At 48.6% G+C, this 17,690-nt stretch overlaps 1 protein-coding gene across 7 annotated transcripts in view; it reads left to right on the forward strand.

The window, feature by feature from the left end:
• Window positions 1-16,874, forward strand: part of ZDHHC14 (zDHHC palmitoyltransferase 14) — a 264,705-nt gene extending 247,831 nt beyond the window's left edge. For 5 of the 7 annotated variants that reach the window (XM_081829205.1, XM_081829203.1, XM_006740094.3 and 2 more), the window contains 2 exons: window positions 1,649-1,751; window positions 15,562-16,874. In XM_081829205.1, the coding sequence (XP_081685331.1) occupies window positions 1,649-1,751; window positions 15,562-15,960 (502 nt within the window). In that variant the 3' untranslated portion in view covers window positions 15,961-16,874. The remainder of the gene's footprint in view (window positions 1-1,648; window positions 1,752-15,561) is intronic. The other 2 variants (XM_081829204.1, XM_006740096.3) reach the window with 1 other exon arrangement.
• Window positions 16,875-17,690: the final 816 nt, after the last annotated feature.

A 17,690-nucleotide genomic window follows, 5' to 3' on the forward strand; every position in this document is an offset into this window, starting at 1 on the left:
CTTCTGTGCCCTCGCAAGGGGTCACACACTTGGTGTGAGCTGCACGGGGCTCCCGCACTCCCCTTTGGAAGATGGAGGTTCTTGTCGACTGTTAGTTTTTCTAAACCTCTGGGAATCCAACCAAAACTGGAAGCAGAGAGAGTCCCATTGTCACAAGTATTTTTTCACGCCTTGTTACCGTGTCGTCTGGAGACCTGCAGGTGCTAGTTGGGAAAATTCCTGTCTCCTGAGAGCCAAACTGACAAGGAGGAGGGCGGCCTCAGCACACCAGCAGTCCACCCTCAGGAGGAGGGGACGTGTGGGCACCTGGATGCACCTGCGGCATCTCGCCGAGGCTGCGGGGCGCGCGGCCGAGCCCCACACGGTGGGGGCCACACCAGGAGCGCCCACTCGTAAGCTGGACCTCCCCCTTGCCCTTTGCAGTCCTGCCCTTAGACTCGAGGTCAACACTGAGCCTTCGCTCGGGGAGGAAAAGAGGCAGCTCTTTTGATGGCAACGTAAAGCTTTCCCCTACATCCTGTCTGGGCCACAGCAGCCCCCCAGCCATGGGGCACAGAAGAGATGGCTTTATTATTCATTAATGATGCCATTAGTCTGCAAACTTGCCTGTGGGAGACAGGGACCCACTTCTATTAATTCAGCCACCAAGCTTCTTCTCAGCTCCTAGTGGGCGTCCGCTGTGGAGCTCGATGATTAGGAAGACCTGGTTCTTGCCCTTCTGAAGCTTACACTCCACGACAGACGCAAATCTGGAAGCGGGTGATGCCGACATGATGTAGCCAACAGGGTGCTCTGAGGGGACAGCGGAGGGGCCCGGTCGGGGGGGGGGGGGGGCAAGTGCTTTGGGGGAAGAAAAGATGAAGACTGCCCTCCGGAGCTGGCAGGCTGCTAGACAGAGGGGACTGTAGATAAAATCACGGCGACGCAGGCAGAAAGTGGTACGCAGCACTAGAGTCACGGGGAGGGCCGGGAGACGCCAGAGAGGGGCAAGAGCACGGGCTGGGGGCTTTGGAAGCTGCCCGTGAAGAACGGACAGTGGAATGGAAGGGAGAGCGACTGGGGCGAGACAAACCCGAGCTGCAGCGAAATGCAGGGACAGCCAGCACGGAGCGCGAGCGGGCTGGGGCGGGGCTTCCGCCGCGTGCCGCGCGCAGGCGCAGGCAGGTACCACGCGCCTCCGGAAGGAGTGGACCCGGGAACGCTGTGCTTGCAGTAAGAAGGCACGGGCTGAGGCTGGGGCGGGAAGTGGGGACAAGTGGTAAGAGGCTGCGGAGTGTTGGCGAGTGATGGAGCGCCCCCACAGCGGGGCAGGCAGGCGGGGAGACCTCATGAGGACTGGGCGCTAGGCGGAGAGGGCCGCTGGCCATGCCGGGTGTGGTTGCGGGGGCTGGGGACGGGGTGGGAGACCATGGGAGTCCGCAGCAGGTGGCAGGGAGGGAACAGGGGCTACAGGCATTTTTTGAAGGCAAGGGTGACGGAATTTGGTCCCTGACTGTACGTGAAGGTAAGTCAGGGTGTAGCCCCAGCTGCCGGCAGTGGGGCCCCACATAGAAAGAGGGAGCCCCAAATGGCAATTAAAATAGGGTTGATGGCATTTTTGGCTTTTCGTTCACTCTCTTCCTCCATATTGCTTTGTTTTCTCTGGCAGCCTCATTGACAGAAGAGGGTACATCCAGCCTGACACGCCACAGCCAGCCGCACCCTCCGACGGGATTGCCGCGTACGGGGCCACGCAGTCCCAGAGCGACATGGTAGGAGCGCCTGCCGCAGGGGCCAGAGCTCCCTGCAGAGGCTTCCCTTCTGCTTCTGTGTCACTAACCCAGTAACACACCAAGCACCCCTAGAAACCTGCCCGGGACGCCCATCAACTGAAAGGCTCACGCGAGGGAAAGGAAGCGTGAAAGAAAGCAGTGCCCGAGAAAGGATTAGGGCCGTTGAGTGGTTGGTGTGTTCCGGGTCGCGTAAGGGAAGTACACATGAAAAGGTCTTCCAGAGACAGGTCATGGCACCTTGTGATGGAAAGTCCCCTTGCACAGAACCAGGGTGCTGTCTGGGGGATGAGATACAGCTGCTCGTACCAGGGCTGGCTGGCCGGATAGCCCCTTTCTGTGCCTTTGCCTCACTCCGTGCCGACCTCCCCCAGCCCTCTTGAAGGGTGCAGTGGGTGGCCAGTTCTCCCCACTCTCAGCCCAAACCTTAGATCAGCCACGCATACCTTAATGCACATAATCAGACGAGGTGTTCTTGATTCAGAGCCCAAACTGAGCGAGTCTCTCCAAAGAGGGCTCACAGGTGTCCTGCGAGGCATGGAACGTGGACAGGCTTTGTTTCCAGTCTGCAGGTGGGAGACTTGGGGCCAGGGCGGGAGCCCCTCCATGGGTACCTGAAAGCACAGTCAGGCCTGGCTCTGACCACCAGTCCCTTAAAAATCCTTAGGTGTCTGGAAGACAGTGGTTTCACTTTATCTGGAACAGATTTCCCTAAAGAAGTTCCATGTTTCAGAAAGGGACCCAGTCTGCAGCGCCCCCCCTTGGAGCTTTTTGTTCTTTGTAGACTGGAATCACCTGCAACAGAGTTTCCATAACAAGCAGGTCAAAGACCTGCCTTTGGGGTAGACTGGGAAAATGACAGCCTCCTGGACGCTTTGTTTCTGCTTATAAAGAACTAACTGCAAGGTGAAAGCCAACAGTCTCAAGACAGTCTCTCTAAGCGCTCAGGGCTAAGGGAAAGCGCACCATCCCCGCGACCCTGTGGCTGTGTTAACAGCCCTGAGAATGGGCTCCGGCCCCCAGCAGAAGCTTGCTGGGGTTGGTTGTTGCTAGTGGTGGTGTCTAGTTTGTGTTGTGGTGCTTTGCTTTGCTGATAAAGCGTCTCCTTGAAAGGCAAGTACATGCAGGTCACGGTCCTGGCCACTCCACTCTGTAAGTGGTCACAGGACATCTTGTTCTGTCCTCATTCACCCACACAAATGACCCTTACGGGTCACCGCCTTATTTTTCAGAGGAGGAAAATGAGGACAGAGAGTGTAAGGAGAGAGGCCCAAGGAGATTACATGTATTTGGCACCAACTGTGTTTAAAGCACTTGATGAGCAGAATCTTGTTTAATCCAAACCAACAATGGCAAATGGGCATGCTTGTCTTTGCTTTTTTTTTTTTTTTAAAGGTAGAAGAGGTAGATCATCTGCCCAAGGGCACATAGCCACGAATTTGTGGATCCAAAACCAGTCTGATGGGTAACGCCCGTGTTCACTTCGTATACTGCTTCCTTTACGTGAACAGGCACTAAAGACAACAATATCCATGTTCAGGAGTCCTTCTCAGCTATCGGAAGGTGCACAGTAAATGTCCCGTAAGGACAAAGTTCTTGTAAGGAACCCTGACCACGGCAGCCACTGATAACTCCTGTGATGTGTGTTCATGTTTTCACACATCGCATATATAACCTCTCACTCATTCAGTGACTCTTCCTGAGTCCCTACTGTGTGTTGAGGACTTGACTCGGCAGTAGGGATGCAAGATCTGTGGAGTGCAGTCGCTCTGTCCCCGAGGAGGCCGCGCTCCGGGGACAGGACACACGCACACGTGAAGGATATAGTAGGAACCTTCACGAGAAGAAAACTCTGATGGCAGTGGTCCTTATCAAAATTAAAGAACTTACGTGAGTTTCACCCCGTGACTCCCATGGTACAGAGCCCACCATGCTCTGCACTTTCTCTAGATTTAAGAAGTAAACAAGGCCCCCTTCAAGGTGTTGACACTGTTCAGCCTGTTTATGATAAGATGGGATGAGGGCATAAGTTATTAGTTCCACAAACATTTATTGAGCACCTACTGTGCGCCTCTATGATAGAGAGGGCAGATTTAACAAAGGGACCAGGGAGGTCATTTCGCTCCATACGGTTAATCAGAGTCATCAGAATTGCTCTTGTGCCTCTGGGGTCCAGGCCGTCTAGACCTGCGCAGTGACTCAGTTAAGGCCATACCCCCGAGGGCACTGGCCTGGCAGCAATGATTAGGGTGCCACTGCCTCTTCCCATGGGAAGGCCACCTCCCAAGTAGCCAGTGACCCTGAAGGCACTGGTCTGTGGTGCCATAAGGATTGTTTGAAGAGGACATTTCTGAGATGAAGAAGCTGTAACGGCGAAGCAGCGCCATTACTAAGCCCTTGTCATTCAGTCCAGCGTACGGATCCTTTCTAAGGCATCACTTTGTCTCCAGCTTGGGCTCTTAGGTCAGGAAGCATGAAAATATTTTTAAAAACCTCAGGCTCCTTGCCCTCCTGTTCTCCCTTCTCTCTGGAGATAAACTGCACATGTTAAGCGCTGGTCAGATCAGGGGCTCGAGCAGAGCTCTGACCTATCATGGAGCCTCCTCAGGCTCAACTCGGGTCTTCCTTATTCTCCTCTCCAGGCCGGGATGGGGATTAATTGTGCAAAGAGCCAGGCTTCTGCCACTTACTAGATGAGTGACCTTGGCAAACTGCTTAACCTTCTGCTTCAATGTTTTCATCCATAAAATGGGAACATTGATATCTTTACCTTGTAGGGTTTCTATGGGGATTAAGTGAGTTAATGCATGTTAAGCACTTAAAACCTTGTCTAGCACAAGGTAAGTATTATTTAAGTATTAGCTATATTATTATTATTATTATCATCATCATCTCCCTGATATCCATGGTGACAAGATCTTCCAGGTCAGTTGCATCCACGCTGAGCAACTGGACAACAATGGACAAGACTCGGGTGAGGGAAAGAGCCTCAGTGGGAAGCAGAGAGTGAGAGCTCCAGTCCTGGCTCCCACCAGTTATCTCTCTGACGATTAGCAAGTCACTCTGCTTCTGTGGTCCTCAGTTTTCCCCACCTGCAAAATGGGAGCTGGGACTAATTTGTCTCTAAAGTCCCATCTAGCTGGAAGCTCTTTGTGAGTCTCTGATCTTTGCAGCTTGACAGATCGGTCAGAAGAGCAGAGGTCTGGGCTTCATACCAAAACTTCCCCTTCTTATTTGTCTCATATTTCTCAAATCTCTAGGATAAATCCTACCTAGCCGTGATGTATAATCCCTTTTATATGTTGCTGGATTCAGTTTGCTGGTGTTTTGTTGAGGATTTTTATATCTATATCCATAAAAGATTTTGGTCTGCAGTTTCCTTTTCTTGTTTTGTCTGGTGTTGGGATCAGGGTAATATTAGCTTCATAGACTGAGTTGAGAAGTGTTTCTTCCTCTTTTGTTTTTTTGGAAGAATTTATGAAGAACTGGGATTAATTCTTTTTAAAAGACCTGGTAGAATTCACCAGTGAAGCCATCTGGTCCTGAGCTTTTCTTTGTGGGTAGCTTTTTGATTATGAATTCACTCACTACTTTTTACAGGTCTATTCAGATTTTCCACTTCTTCTTGAGTCAGTTTTAATGGTACATGTCTTTCTAGGAATTTATTTTACAAAGTTATCTAATTTGTTGCCCTTGTCTCTTTGGTCATACATCAGTATTGTTTTATTATGGAAATAGATGAAAGGAGGAAAAGTTAAGGACTGGAAAAGTAAAAACAAATAGAAAATGAGAGGAATCTGTAGAAGTGAAGGGAGAGGGCAGCAGTAGCCCAGGACCATGGTGAGAGAGAAGGAACACAGGTGGAGTGAGCCCGGAGCTGGGAAATTGGGTGTTTTAGGTTTCTCACATGCTGTGAAATGCATGTACCTCCCCCAGCGTGGGCTGCAGGTCCTGCTCTGAGTAATGTTAGGACCAGGAGAAATATGCAAGCAGTTTCCAGGAATTGTCAAAATACGGAAAAAGGAGCTGAAATATTTCAAGACTGAAAATAAACTAATTCCTTGAGGCAAATTGTAACATGCCTTTCTTTTGACTTGCTTCGTCTGCCTCCAACAGACACCCCAACCAAGACCACCACAAACTGAGCCAACACATCAGGACCAGCAGTGCTTGGCCAGAAGGAAGCCCAATCCCTGCAGGTTTTCTAGTGTCTGAGGCAGCACCCAGGCCCTTACCTTCTGCTCTTTAGGACATGTGCATCATCACTAAGAGCAATTTGTCCACAAGCAATCCACCACCTTCCTTTTTATTTATTTATTTCATTTATTAAATAAAATTAGAGCTCACGATCAATAAAAAACATTCTTGTGTCCCAGTCCCCAATTAGACAGATGTGAAAACTGGCTTTAAATCCTTTAAAGTTGAATTTAAATCACAAGGTGATTAAAAAAAAAAAAACAAGGTGAATTTCAGGCAGTTTTAAAAGTGGAACCAAGTTTATTTAATACAGAATTATACTGTAGTCAAGTGGGTTTCTGCTGGGGTTTATCACTCTTTGCAATCATCAGAGTGTGGACAGTATTGATAGTGTTACTGCAAGGATCATCTCATTTAATCCCCACAACAACCTGCAAGGTGTTCCCATTTTACAAAGCATGAAACTGAGGCTTTAGAATAATGACTGGCTTGCTCAAAGTCACACAGCTAGTGGGTCAAGGCCTGGTTGTTTTCCGCTAATTCTACTTCAGAAGCCCTCAAACTGGTGTTAGCTGAACCTCTTCAGATCTTGCCCTTACATCTGGCAGCTGAGCTTACTATAATCTAGTGGGCCTCAGCCTTGGATGAACATTAGGATCACAACGCTGATATCCTGAGCCCAGTTAAGTCAGAATCCCCAGGTGGTGGTCCAAGCATTGGCGTTATAATGATCCTGGAGGTGATTTTAATCATCAGCCAGCACTGAAAACCATCACGATAGCCTTCAAATTCTCTTGAATTCTCCAAAAATGTGGGTTAAAGGAATGATTCTTGAGCCATATTTTGTTTTGACACAAAGTTTTTCTCGAACAACCTTGGGTCAATTGGGCTCAACTAAGACATGATCTGTTCAGAGAATATTCATATTCAGGTGTATGGAGGATTTCAACAGAATGTGCTAGCAAACGAGAGGCCGGGGAGTTGTGGAACTCCAAACAGAAGTACCTGGGTTTCAGGCAAAGCTTTCTGGAGGAGATGATATCTGAGCCAAATATTAAGAGATTAGTTACAATGCATTAGCCACCCAGGGGTGGGAGAGATGCTCCAAGCAGAGCACGGACAGAGGCACAGGCAGACGTGGGGTGGACCTGCGTGCCTGTGCGGGAGCAGGAGGATTGAGTTACCAGGCTATGGGTTGCAAAGCAGGTGTTGGAGGTAGCTAAGGCAGGAGAGGAGAGTGTGAAGAGCCTTGGGTGCCTTATAATCAAGGTGGATTCCTATTCATGGTAGGGAGCCATTGCAGAGACCCAGTTCAGTGAGCAATACCATCAGATTTTCTTGGGGTGAATGGAGCCCGGGAGGTCATGTGGGGTGAAGAGGGAGGCATGTTAATAAGGAGACAGGGAAAACAGAAGAAGACGCTCACTATAGGTCTAGCTGCAGTAGGGCTGGCCGGGACAGCTGAGATGGGTTCAGAGAAGAGGCAGCAACAGTTAGGGGCTTGGAGATGGAGTCTCTGTGGAGGTCTGGCGACAAGGAGCCAGGGATGCCCCCGCCTTTCAGCTTGGTAACAAGGTGGTCATAAAAGCCACCAAAGGAAACACAGGAGGAAGGTTAGGGGGAAGCTGATGGTGGCATTTGGATGTCCATAGATAGCTGGAGGTGGTGGGGAGGTGCCCTGCCGGTAGCTGGAAAAGCTTACGGTTTGCCTCCCCATGCTTACAAAGGAATGATGTGACTTGTAGAAATTCACTTTGAAATAGTAGAGATGTGAGTCAATTTTATTAGTTGTCCTAGAAGTAACAGCCAATCGTGCATTTTTAAAAAACTGCGAGTTGCTCGTGTTGTCATCTATTAACCTGATTTCGTCTCTCATGCTGGAAGATTCTTATTTTGAAAATCAACATTTATTATCTTTTCCTGACTTTCTCTCCATCCACCCCTGTCAACTCTGCCCTCACCAAGTCAAATCAAGTCTCTTGATCGAATTGGACACCAGTGAGCATGATCGAATAAAGCCGAAAGATAATGAAGGGGAAAGCTTTGCAAATGGACAGCTTTCAGTACTCAGTGCAGCAGGGAAAGGTAGAGCTTGGTGTGACATCACAGCCCCTGGGCTTGCATTCGCCAGTCCTGACGCTGGGGGCTGGGACACTGTGGGCAAGTCCCTTAGTCCCAAGAGCCTCCAATTCCTAAACTGTGAAGGGAAGTAGGGGAGAGTGGTGATCAGCTCCCTGGATGGTGGTTGGAACTGACTGAGACCCTGCCTGTCCCATCCTCCCGGCCCCAGCGGATAACACGGCCTGGTGCATGGGAGGTGCTCATTAGACGTTGGACTGAGTGTGTGTGAACGTTCCCCTCTCCCGGCCTTGCTCAGGGGGGTTTTGCACAAATATTGGTTTGTTCCTGTCTTCATTCCTCCACCTCATTCCATCCTCCCTCCAGTTTTGTCACATCTGCAAAAGGCTGCACCATGAATATGAAACTAGGAACCAGAGGGACGGAGTTCTCTTTGGTGCAGGGACGGCCTTGGTAGGATCAAATTAATCCATGGGTTGAGAGACCAGAGGGCATGGCTAGTCTACCCCCTGGACACTGTGGGCACAGTGTGTTTTTCCAGGAACTATGAAAATTTTCAAGACCTGAAAACAAATTAGGAGCTCTAAAATATGAAAACTGCAAAATTAATACATGTTTAAAGTCTACAAGATACATGACTATGTCAACTTCATTGTTAATTTTATTAATTAAGTTTGGCATTCATGGAAATTTTATTAAACTTTAGAAGTGATTTGTACATTGGGTTTTTCTCACTTTATGAGAATTCCCAAGCAACATATGATTACAAAGAAATCATTACCAATTCTAAAATAAGTGAGTTGCCCATAATCCAGTGGGCCCATAAATCTAAAAGTGAACTGACTTGAAGCCCCACACACTCTCTACCTCCCTGTGCTGCTTTGGTTATGAGAAACTCAGGTTTCAACTCAGTTTATAGCTGGGAGAACTCTTTCTGGTCTCAAGGCTCCCACCCACCGCTGACAGTGCCCCCAAATATAGAAGAACATCTTCAGGAGAAGCCGGATATGAATGCTCTGATGGGGAAAAAGAAGAGTAGAACACAGCTCAGAACCAGGACCAGAAGATGGACCCAGGATGCAAATCCTGCCCAGTCCCAAGGAGATGCCCAACACTCAGAAGCCTCCACCCCAAAGATGTTTAAAACGGGAGAGTTAGCACCCCCGATTTGGGGGTGGGGATGGTTGTTTAGTGCCCAAGTGATCTTCCCTCTACTACAAATTCCCAAGGAATAAAATGTTAGAAAAGTAAGGGACATCTAAAGCATTAAAATGGTGTGTGTTAACTCCAGTATAGCCTTTGTCGTCTGAATGCCTGTGACATTCTGAGGAGCCAAGCTGGAATTACGTGCAAATTAAACCCAGTGCCAACTAAAGACCATGTTTTCATTATTCCTATTTTCCTCATCATTGGCTTGTATTATTACCTAATATTGAAGTTCTTTCCATGTATGTACAATCAGGACATCCAGCTGTGGCCCAGTTTTTAACGTGTATATCTCACTTGATTTAAGTGATTTAAGTACTCTATAGCATCGGGGTCATCGTTTATGCTTATATATGACAGCTGTAATTAGAAGATGCTTTGGGACCACGTGCTATACACCGAGATGATAATGTAGTACATGGCTGTTGGAATTTTTGTTTTTTTAGAAAATCATCTGTTATATTTACTAAGCCTATTTTTTAAACCCCCCCTTAATCCAATATCAAAAAATACTAAACCTAGCAGTTACGTGATTTATTCACCTAGTATTGCAGAACTCTCCATGCATTATCTGAAAAATCTGAAATAGTAGGAAAAAAGTTACGCACGCTTAAATGATAATGGTAAATAGCAGGATAAGAAGGAAGCTCTCCTCCTAACCTACATTCTAGGTGGATTTTAGAAGTCTATAGTTTTTCTATAACTGTAGATGAGCACTCATAAGATGCCCAGAACAGCTTCACAGCCAAGCAGACATAAAGCGGCCCAATGCTAATACTTTTGACAAGAATTGGAGCAGAAGCAGTATATAATTTCACTCACCCTTCATTTGTATACAAGACCGTCTAGAAAGCTCCCAGCTTTTCACAGCATTTAATCTGCGTGCTAAGTTTATTTCAAACAAGAAGTCAGCAAGAGTAAAATAAAATGTATCCCAACATGAGCAATTTTATTTGAAAATCTGCAGAAAGAAAAAAGTAAATTATCTCTGCGCTGTTTTCAAATTGTAACATTAAGTGATAATGTGTGTGACATCTGAACATCTGAAACCATAAACTTCTTTGCAAGTTAAATGGCAGAGTTTCATTTGGGCAGTAAATCAGCCCATCACAGTGACAATTGTAAGCAAAGCAATCCAGCTCTTCTACCAGCATTGTTTCGTGCTGTCAACACGAGGGTCTTTTCATAAACACTCTTCCAAGCGATCAGGTTTCTATGCCAATGATCTTCTGCATCTGGATGATTTTTGACTTTTAGAATGGCGGTTTCATAGAATTCAACCTGATGTTTGATAAATAGGAACCTTTAAAGCGTTGTTTTGGAATGATAGTATGAGTCTCTCAATTTCCCGTTTGTAGTGGATGGATTGTCACTGCCCAATATCCAGGTGCTTGGTTGGTTTCTCTTAAGATTCTGTAAGTGGCTAGATCCATTAAAAGACACCTAAGGGCGTCTTGGTGTTAGTGCTGGAGCTAAGCCCTGCTACCAAGTTGTCAGAGAAGAAAGTAAGCAGTGATGTCGCCCCCTTCTGGTTGGAGAGAGAAGTCTGCGCATGAAAAGCCAAGAAGGTGGGCGGTGGCTTGAGAAAGGCTGAGCTAGGAGGAGAGGTGGGAAGGAAGACAAGGAAGGGAGAAGAAGAAGAAAGAAGAAATGCGCTAATAAGTATCAGAAGCAGAGGCGAAAAGGAAGAGGTATAAGAACATCGTTTCATGGATCACCTCCACAGTGACCTTGAAAATACCAGCCAAGTTCTCAGATGGAAGATTGCGCCCATGAGGGTTTATCAGCCCATCCTCCTGGGAATTTTGGTATTGTGCAAAATGAGGAAACCCTTTGACCTTTAAAAAAAAAGTTAGGTGTCTCCCAATCATTGAGTCTTTTCTAAGAAGGAGGTGTTCAAAACATGCGAAGTTAATATTATGAGAATTATAGTCCCTGGTTGGAATCCGATAAAGTCCATTGTCCCATGGAGCCAATAGGAGATTTATATGGGCAAACTCCAGTAGAACAAAACCTGGTCCCTGAGTACCCCCAGATGGTGTTGGTCATCTAAAGGAAAATCGGTTTGAATGGGGCAAATTATTTTCAAAGTTATGGGTGCAGCAGGAGTTAAACACTTAGGTTCATGGTCCTGGTAATTGTGCTCACTGACGTCACTGCTACAGGTCAAGCTGGTAGGAAGGGATGCGGGCCAGAGAGTAAGTTATTAATATGAAAGCAGTCCCTATAATGAAGGAAATATCCGTAACTATACTCAGAAAGATGTCATCTTTTTAAATGTTTAAAGAAATCAATACAGGAGAGGTGCTTGAAGTCAGTTAACACAAGTCAGGGCTCAAAATAGTCATTTTGAAAATATTTCTGAGTGACTTATATTTAGTTTTTTTTTTAATGAATTGCTTCAGGGTCAATTGTTTTTCATGTATTTAAGCCCTTAGGCTTTACCCCTGGTAAACTGACACTGTTTTTCATAGTCCTGGCTCAGAGGCTGAGCACGGATTTGTTACTATTTTAATGAGTTGTCAGTTTGGCCACGGGAAAGCTCCATAACGTGTACAGGAGTGGACCCAGGTTTGGAGGGGGCTTTCTTTTTAAGAGAAAGAAAATATGCCAGGAACCAGGACTTGGAGCGGCCCTGATCTTAAGCCTCATGGCTTCAGAGTAAACCCACCTCCGGTATGTGTGGTCTTGTTAGAATCAGCAGTGATGTTCGTGGTATAAAGCCTTGCAAGGCACATCTAGCTCCACCGTGAGCTCCCAGTGAACACAAGCTCTAAGGAACCAACAGACCACTTCATCCCAGGAGAATCTGATGGGCTCTGCAATGGGCATGGCTGGAGGGGAGTGATCAGGGAAAAGGAACTGGGCAGTGAGCTGCAGAAGGAGGGGCCACCTCTCCCCTTACCCTGGTGCCCCTGACCTTGAAACTCTCTAGCTCTGCTTTCTCACATAATCCTCTGTGCGTCTGTAAGGGTCAATCTTGCACCGATCCCTAAAATAGAATTTGCCAATTAGTTTCCAATAAAAAGTCTTTCTGCAGGCCAACAGAGACAGGCAAATCTGATTTGCAATTTTATCTTTCCTTAGAGCCGAGGGTGTTGGGTAGACAGAAAGTATGAGGCATAGGGAGGGCTCCGGGAGGGAAGATTGAGAACAGGATGCTGGCATCCAGGCACGGCTCAGCCCTGGGGTCGCTAGCCAGCCTGCTCACAGGCTGCACCAAGCCACAGGATGTGGAGGCGGTGAGCGAGCTCAGCTGTCTCGGTCAGTAAGGAGACCAAATGGTGATTTTCACAAAACCGTTCTTTGCAAAGCACAATATACCCAAAGCCCTGGGACAGTTTCCAGAAGATGAATGTTTCATCAGGAAGGTTGCTCTTCTCTGCCTCTGCCCTGTTGAGACTGAGCCGGTGTACTGGACCAGACTGACCGTACTGGAGAGCGTGAGCAAAACCTGCGGGGACCAGCCTGCCTGCAGCCCCCACCTAGCTGCACAGCACCTCCCGCCAGAAAGGGTCCCCCCTCCCCTGAGCTGGAACCCCCTGCCAGACCGGCCCAGGGGAAAGTGCTGTGGTGGCAAAAACCATGGGGTGTTTTTTGGGAAGATGAGGACAGGAGAATCCAGCCCTTGCCCCAGGCTCTCAGTGTTTCTGAGCTCCCTGGACTGGGAGGAAGGCTGAGGGGAAAGTGAAGGTCTCCCCCAAGACTTGCTTTCCTTCGGTAAAGAGCTCTACTCTTGCCTGGAATCAGGTCTTCCACTTCATAGAGACTACAGTTCTCCCTCCTCCTCATCTGGGCTGGGGGCGGGGGCTGGCCTGCCACTTGTGATTATAGGAAGAAACCCATCTGGCCAAAGGACACGCACACGGGAGCAGATGAAAGAAAAGCCGAAATGTCCATTGACAGATGAATGGATAAAGAAGAGGTGGTATATATAATACAATGGAATATTACGGAGCCATCAAAAAATGAAATCTTGCCATTTGCAATGACGTGGATGGAACTGGAGGGTATTATGCTAAGCGAAATACGTCAATCGGAGATAGACAAATACCATAGGATTTCACTCCTATGTGGAATTTAAGAAACAAAACAGATGAACATAGGGGAAAGAAAGGAAAAATAAAATAAGATGAAAACAGAGAGGGAGGCACACCATGAGACTCCAAACTATAGGAAACAAACAGGGTTGCTGGAGGGGAGGTGAGAAGAGGGATGGGGTAACTGGGTGACGGGCATAAGGAGGGCACGTGATGTAATGAGCACAGGGTGTTGTATGCAACTGATGAATCACTGACCTCTACCTCTGAAACTAAAACTAATAATACACTACATGTTAACTAAGTTGAATTTAAATACAAAATATTTTTTAAAAAGAAGGAAGGAAGGAAAGAGAAAGAAAGAAAGAAAAAGAAAAGAAAGTCCTAGTGAGTTGGAACTTGGATGAACTCTCTCTCCTCCCGGAAGGCTGCATGGTGCATGGTTTGTGCTGTTCCCTGCGTGGAGGTGGGTTAGTGATGGCAGCTCTGGGTGTGCCCGGGGCAGGATGGTGAGGCACCTCCATCGCAAAGCCATTAGCACAGGTCCTACAGGAACTCAGGCGAACGTTCTGAAAAAGAGCGGAGGGGATAATAAGACAAGGAAGGTTTATGAAGTATCTACTGTGTGTCACATGCAGTAGTAGAAAGAGGTTTCCAGTCAAGCAAACCCAGATCCTGGGTCCTTGTCTTACTCGTATCTGTAAGGTTGAGCAAGCCACTCATTCACTTCAGCCTCAGGGTCTTCACTGGCAAGGAGGGGAAATGTGTTTGTTCTAAGAACTTCTGAAGAAACTCAGTGCAGTGCCTAGCTTACCGCTTGAACCTAAAGTCACACCCGTTCCTCCTCCTTCCAGTGGAAGAGTGGTTCCTGAAAATCCCTAAGGACTTACTGGACACACTCAAGTTCAAGTCCTCTGAGTGCCACCGAGGTCTCTTCTGGCTGATCCCAAACCTGCCCCATTGCTCCAGGGAGGGTTCCACGCTCCACGTTCCACAATCGAGCAGCTAAAAATATGTTTACACCATTTCTTTTGCCCAGTGAGTGAAGTGAGGGAAAGGACATGAGGTGTAGCCTAAGACATAAGAACGTTTAGAAGAAAAGGAAACATCTTGTAAAATGTTGGCATTCTCTTTCACAGATTAAAAAAACCCACAGAAGCTCAATTAACGGTTCTCGAAGTGGATGGAAATTTAGCAGTGGGGAATTCTGGGGCTTTGTGAACAACAGTCTGATCAGACCCTGAGGGGCTTGTCTTTCTTTCTTTCTTTCTTTCTTTCTTTTTTGTAGTAAAATATACAAAACACAAAATTTACCATTTTAACCATTTTTCAGTGAACAGTTCGGTGGCAATAAGTCCGCTCACAGGGTTGTGCCAAGAGCACTACCGTCCATCACCAGGCCTCTTCATCTCTCAAAACTGAGACTGTCCCCAGGCACACTGGCTCCCTCTCCCCTCCCCACAGGCCCGGGCACCCCCCCCTTCTTTCTACTTTCTGTCGTTGGGAAGTTAAGTCTTCCGGGTACACATGGAAGTGGAATCATAGACCATTCGCCCATTTGTGACTGGCTTACCTCACTCAGCACCATGTCCCCAGGGTCCATCCGTGTCGTAGGATGTGTCAGGATTTCCCTCCCGTCTGCACTCAGCCGCGGTCCATTGTCTGTCCAGACCACATGCCGTCGGTCCGCTCATCTGTGGACGGACCCCGGCTTCCACCTTTTGGCTGTTGTGACTGACACTGCTGTGAGCGTGGGTACAGGCCCCTGTATTTGTAAAACGATAGAGTCAAAGTGGTTTTCAGTGTGCGAGCGACAGCCACGGGAGACAGCTCTAGGTGGTAAGGCCTGTGACTCTGTCCTTGGGATTGTTTCTTAATTAGGTCGTGTCTGGGACCAAGGGCCAGGAGCATGGTGGCCTCCGGCTGCACATGACTCCCTGGGCCCCTGTGGGTGATGAGTCCCTCCAGCGGCTGATTTAGGTGCAGGCGCTGGTATTCACCGAGCGCTGGGTGTCTCCGGCTGATGCCGGGCTACTGAGCACGCTCTCTGCCTTGCCTGACCGAGGTGTCACTAACGGGTCTCTCTCTCTCTCCCTCCCTCTCTCCCTCCCTCTCTCTCTCTCTCTCTCTCTCTCTCTCTCTCTCTCGCTCTCGCGCGCATCCCTCCCTTCCCCATCCCCTTCCCCTCTTCCTCCCTGTGCTCCCTTCCCCCCCACCCTGTGCCGGGCGCACCTCCGCCTTCTCTTCGCTGGCTCCCCCCTGCTCTCCAGTGCGACCAAGACCAGTGCATTCAGAGCACCAAATTCGTTTTGCAGGCCGCGGCCACACCCCTGCTGCAGAGCGAGCCCAGCCTCACCAGCGACGAGCTGCACCTGCCCGGGAAGCCGGGCCTGGGCACGCCCTGCGCCAGCCTGACTCTCGGGCAGCCCACGCCGCCCTCCTCCATGCCCAGCCTCACCGCCGAGGCCGCGCTCACAGACGTACTGCCCCTGAAAGAGGAGCACGTGGGCCACCAGTTCCTGACCCCAGAGGAAGCGCCCTCACCCCCCAGGATGCTGGCGGGCAGCCCCCTGGCCCACAGCCGCACCATGCACGTGCTGGGTCTGGCCAGCCAGGACTCTCTGCACGAGGACTCGGTGCGCGGCCTGGTGAAGCTCAGCTCCGTGTGACCACAGCCCAAGGGGGCGGGGGAGGGGGGGTGGCAGATGGCGGGAGCTTTCTCATGACCCAGTTCCCCGGTGGGTGAGGACGACTCCGGGGCCTGGAGCACCAAGACCCCTCGGAGAGCAGATGGATCCTCCTCAGAGGGCAGAGGAGGGCAGGGCCCACAATGCCTGCGGCTTGGGTCGAGTTGAATTTTCTTCCCCACCCTGACTGCTTTGATAACAATGAAAATGGCTATCTAATAACTAATGAAAGTGGCTATTTTCCGGCGATTGGCATTTGAGGGGTGGGCCTGGGGAGAAAGGAGCAGTCTCCGGGGCTGCAGGCCGAGTCTGGGAGGAAAGGACCGTGTTCGGCTGGATGTTCTGCGGTCCGCCCGGGGCTCTCGGGACAGACACGTGGGAAGGTTGAGGACACTGGTGGCCAGACTGAATTTGCACTTCCGTGTTATGCTACTAATATTTGAAACAGACATACCATTCCATTTGTTAATTAAAAAAACAAAAAAACAAAACAAAACCAAAAACCTAAAGGGGGAAAAAAAAATGACCAGATCTGGATTTGCATGCCACGCTACGTCTGTTTACAAGTGGTGTTGGTATTCAAAAGGAAATGCTGCTTGCTTGCTTTCTTTCTTCTAATTTGGTGAATTTTCCAGTGCTGTTTTATGGGAAGACAGTGCGACACACCGAGGCTAATGGACAATGGCATCACTCGCCCGCTTCTTGAGCTTACTTAGACAGGGGTAGGTGGCGCCCGGGCTGCAGAGGGCTGCTGGGGTTTTAGCCTATCAAGTATCAGTTAACCTTCTGTTTAGTAGTTAGATGAGCTATTGTGTTGTACTACGCCTGCCACAGTTTCCACCTCCTTGTGTGACCAAACTTCCTGTGGACAGCCAATAAAATGACGTCCTCTGTTATTTTGGATCTGCGTACAGTTATCCTTAACAGCTTCAGTGACAACACAGTCATCTGGATGGCCTGTGGAGGTTTTATCGAAGTATCCCTAGCAAGGAATGGTCTCCAAACAGCCACAAATAAAATCTTTGAATGGGGTTGGGAAGGGGGGATTTACGGGATGATTTCTCAGGTAAGAGGGTAGCTTTCCAACAGTGGTTTTTTCTTTTCTTTTTTTTTTTCTTTAATCGTCTCTTTCCAACACAGTCTTAGCAGAATTTGCTCCATTTTGACAGATTGCCACAGGGCAGTTAATCCACGGGAGAGGGGAGAGGGCTCGCAGGGAGGAGGGCCACCGTGGGGTCATCGTCTGGGTCCTGCTCTGTATGGCCAGTGCTCAGAAAGGGCAGCGTGAGGTCCTCCTCAGGTGTCAGAAAATGAGGAGGAGAAACCGGCTTAACGTTTGGGCCCCGATCATGTAGATCATCATTCTTACTCAGATACAAAGCAGAATGGAATTAAGAAAATTACCACTTCGTTCAGTTCATTTATCATCAAGAAGGGAGCTGGCTCTGTATTTGGGGAGTAAGTCACTTTGGAGGCAGCTGCAGGGACTCAGCAGGCTCTGTCCCCGCTTCTTTCCAGATGATAAATTCAACAGCCAAATCGACTCAAGTTCAAAATCAAGCTGGGGCTCCTCACAACCATGTGAAACACAAGACACCCCCAACGGTTTGCATTTATGGAAAAAAACTATTTCTCCTGCGAAAGAGTCGCCATTTTATAGAAAAGGAAAGGAGAAAAGAAAAAGAAAAGCACAATTTAAAGTCTCATTTGGA

Source organism: Leptonychotes weddellii, chromosome 8 (genome assembly GCF_054177405.1).
Source record: "Leptonychotes weddellii isolate Sample4059 chromosome 8, ASM5417740v2, whole genome shotgun sequence".
Taxonomy (NCBI): domain Eukaryota; kingdom Metazoa; phylum Chordata; class Mammalia; order Carnivora; family Phocidae; genus Leptonychotes; species Leptonychotes weddellii.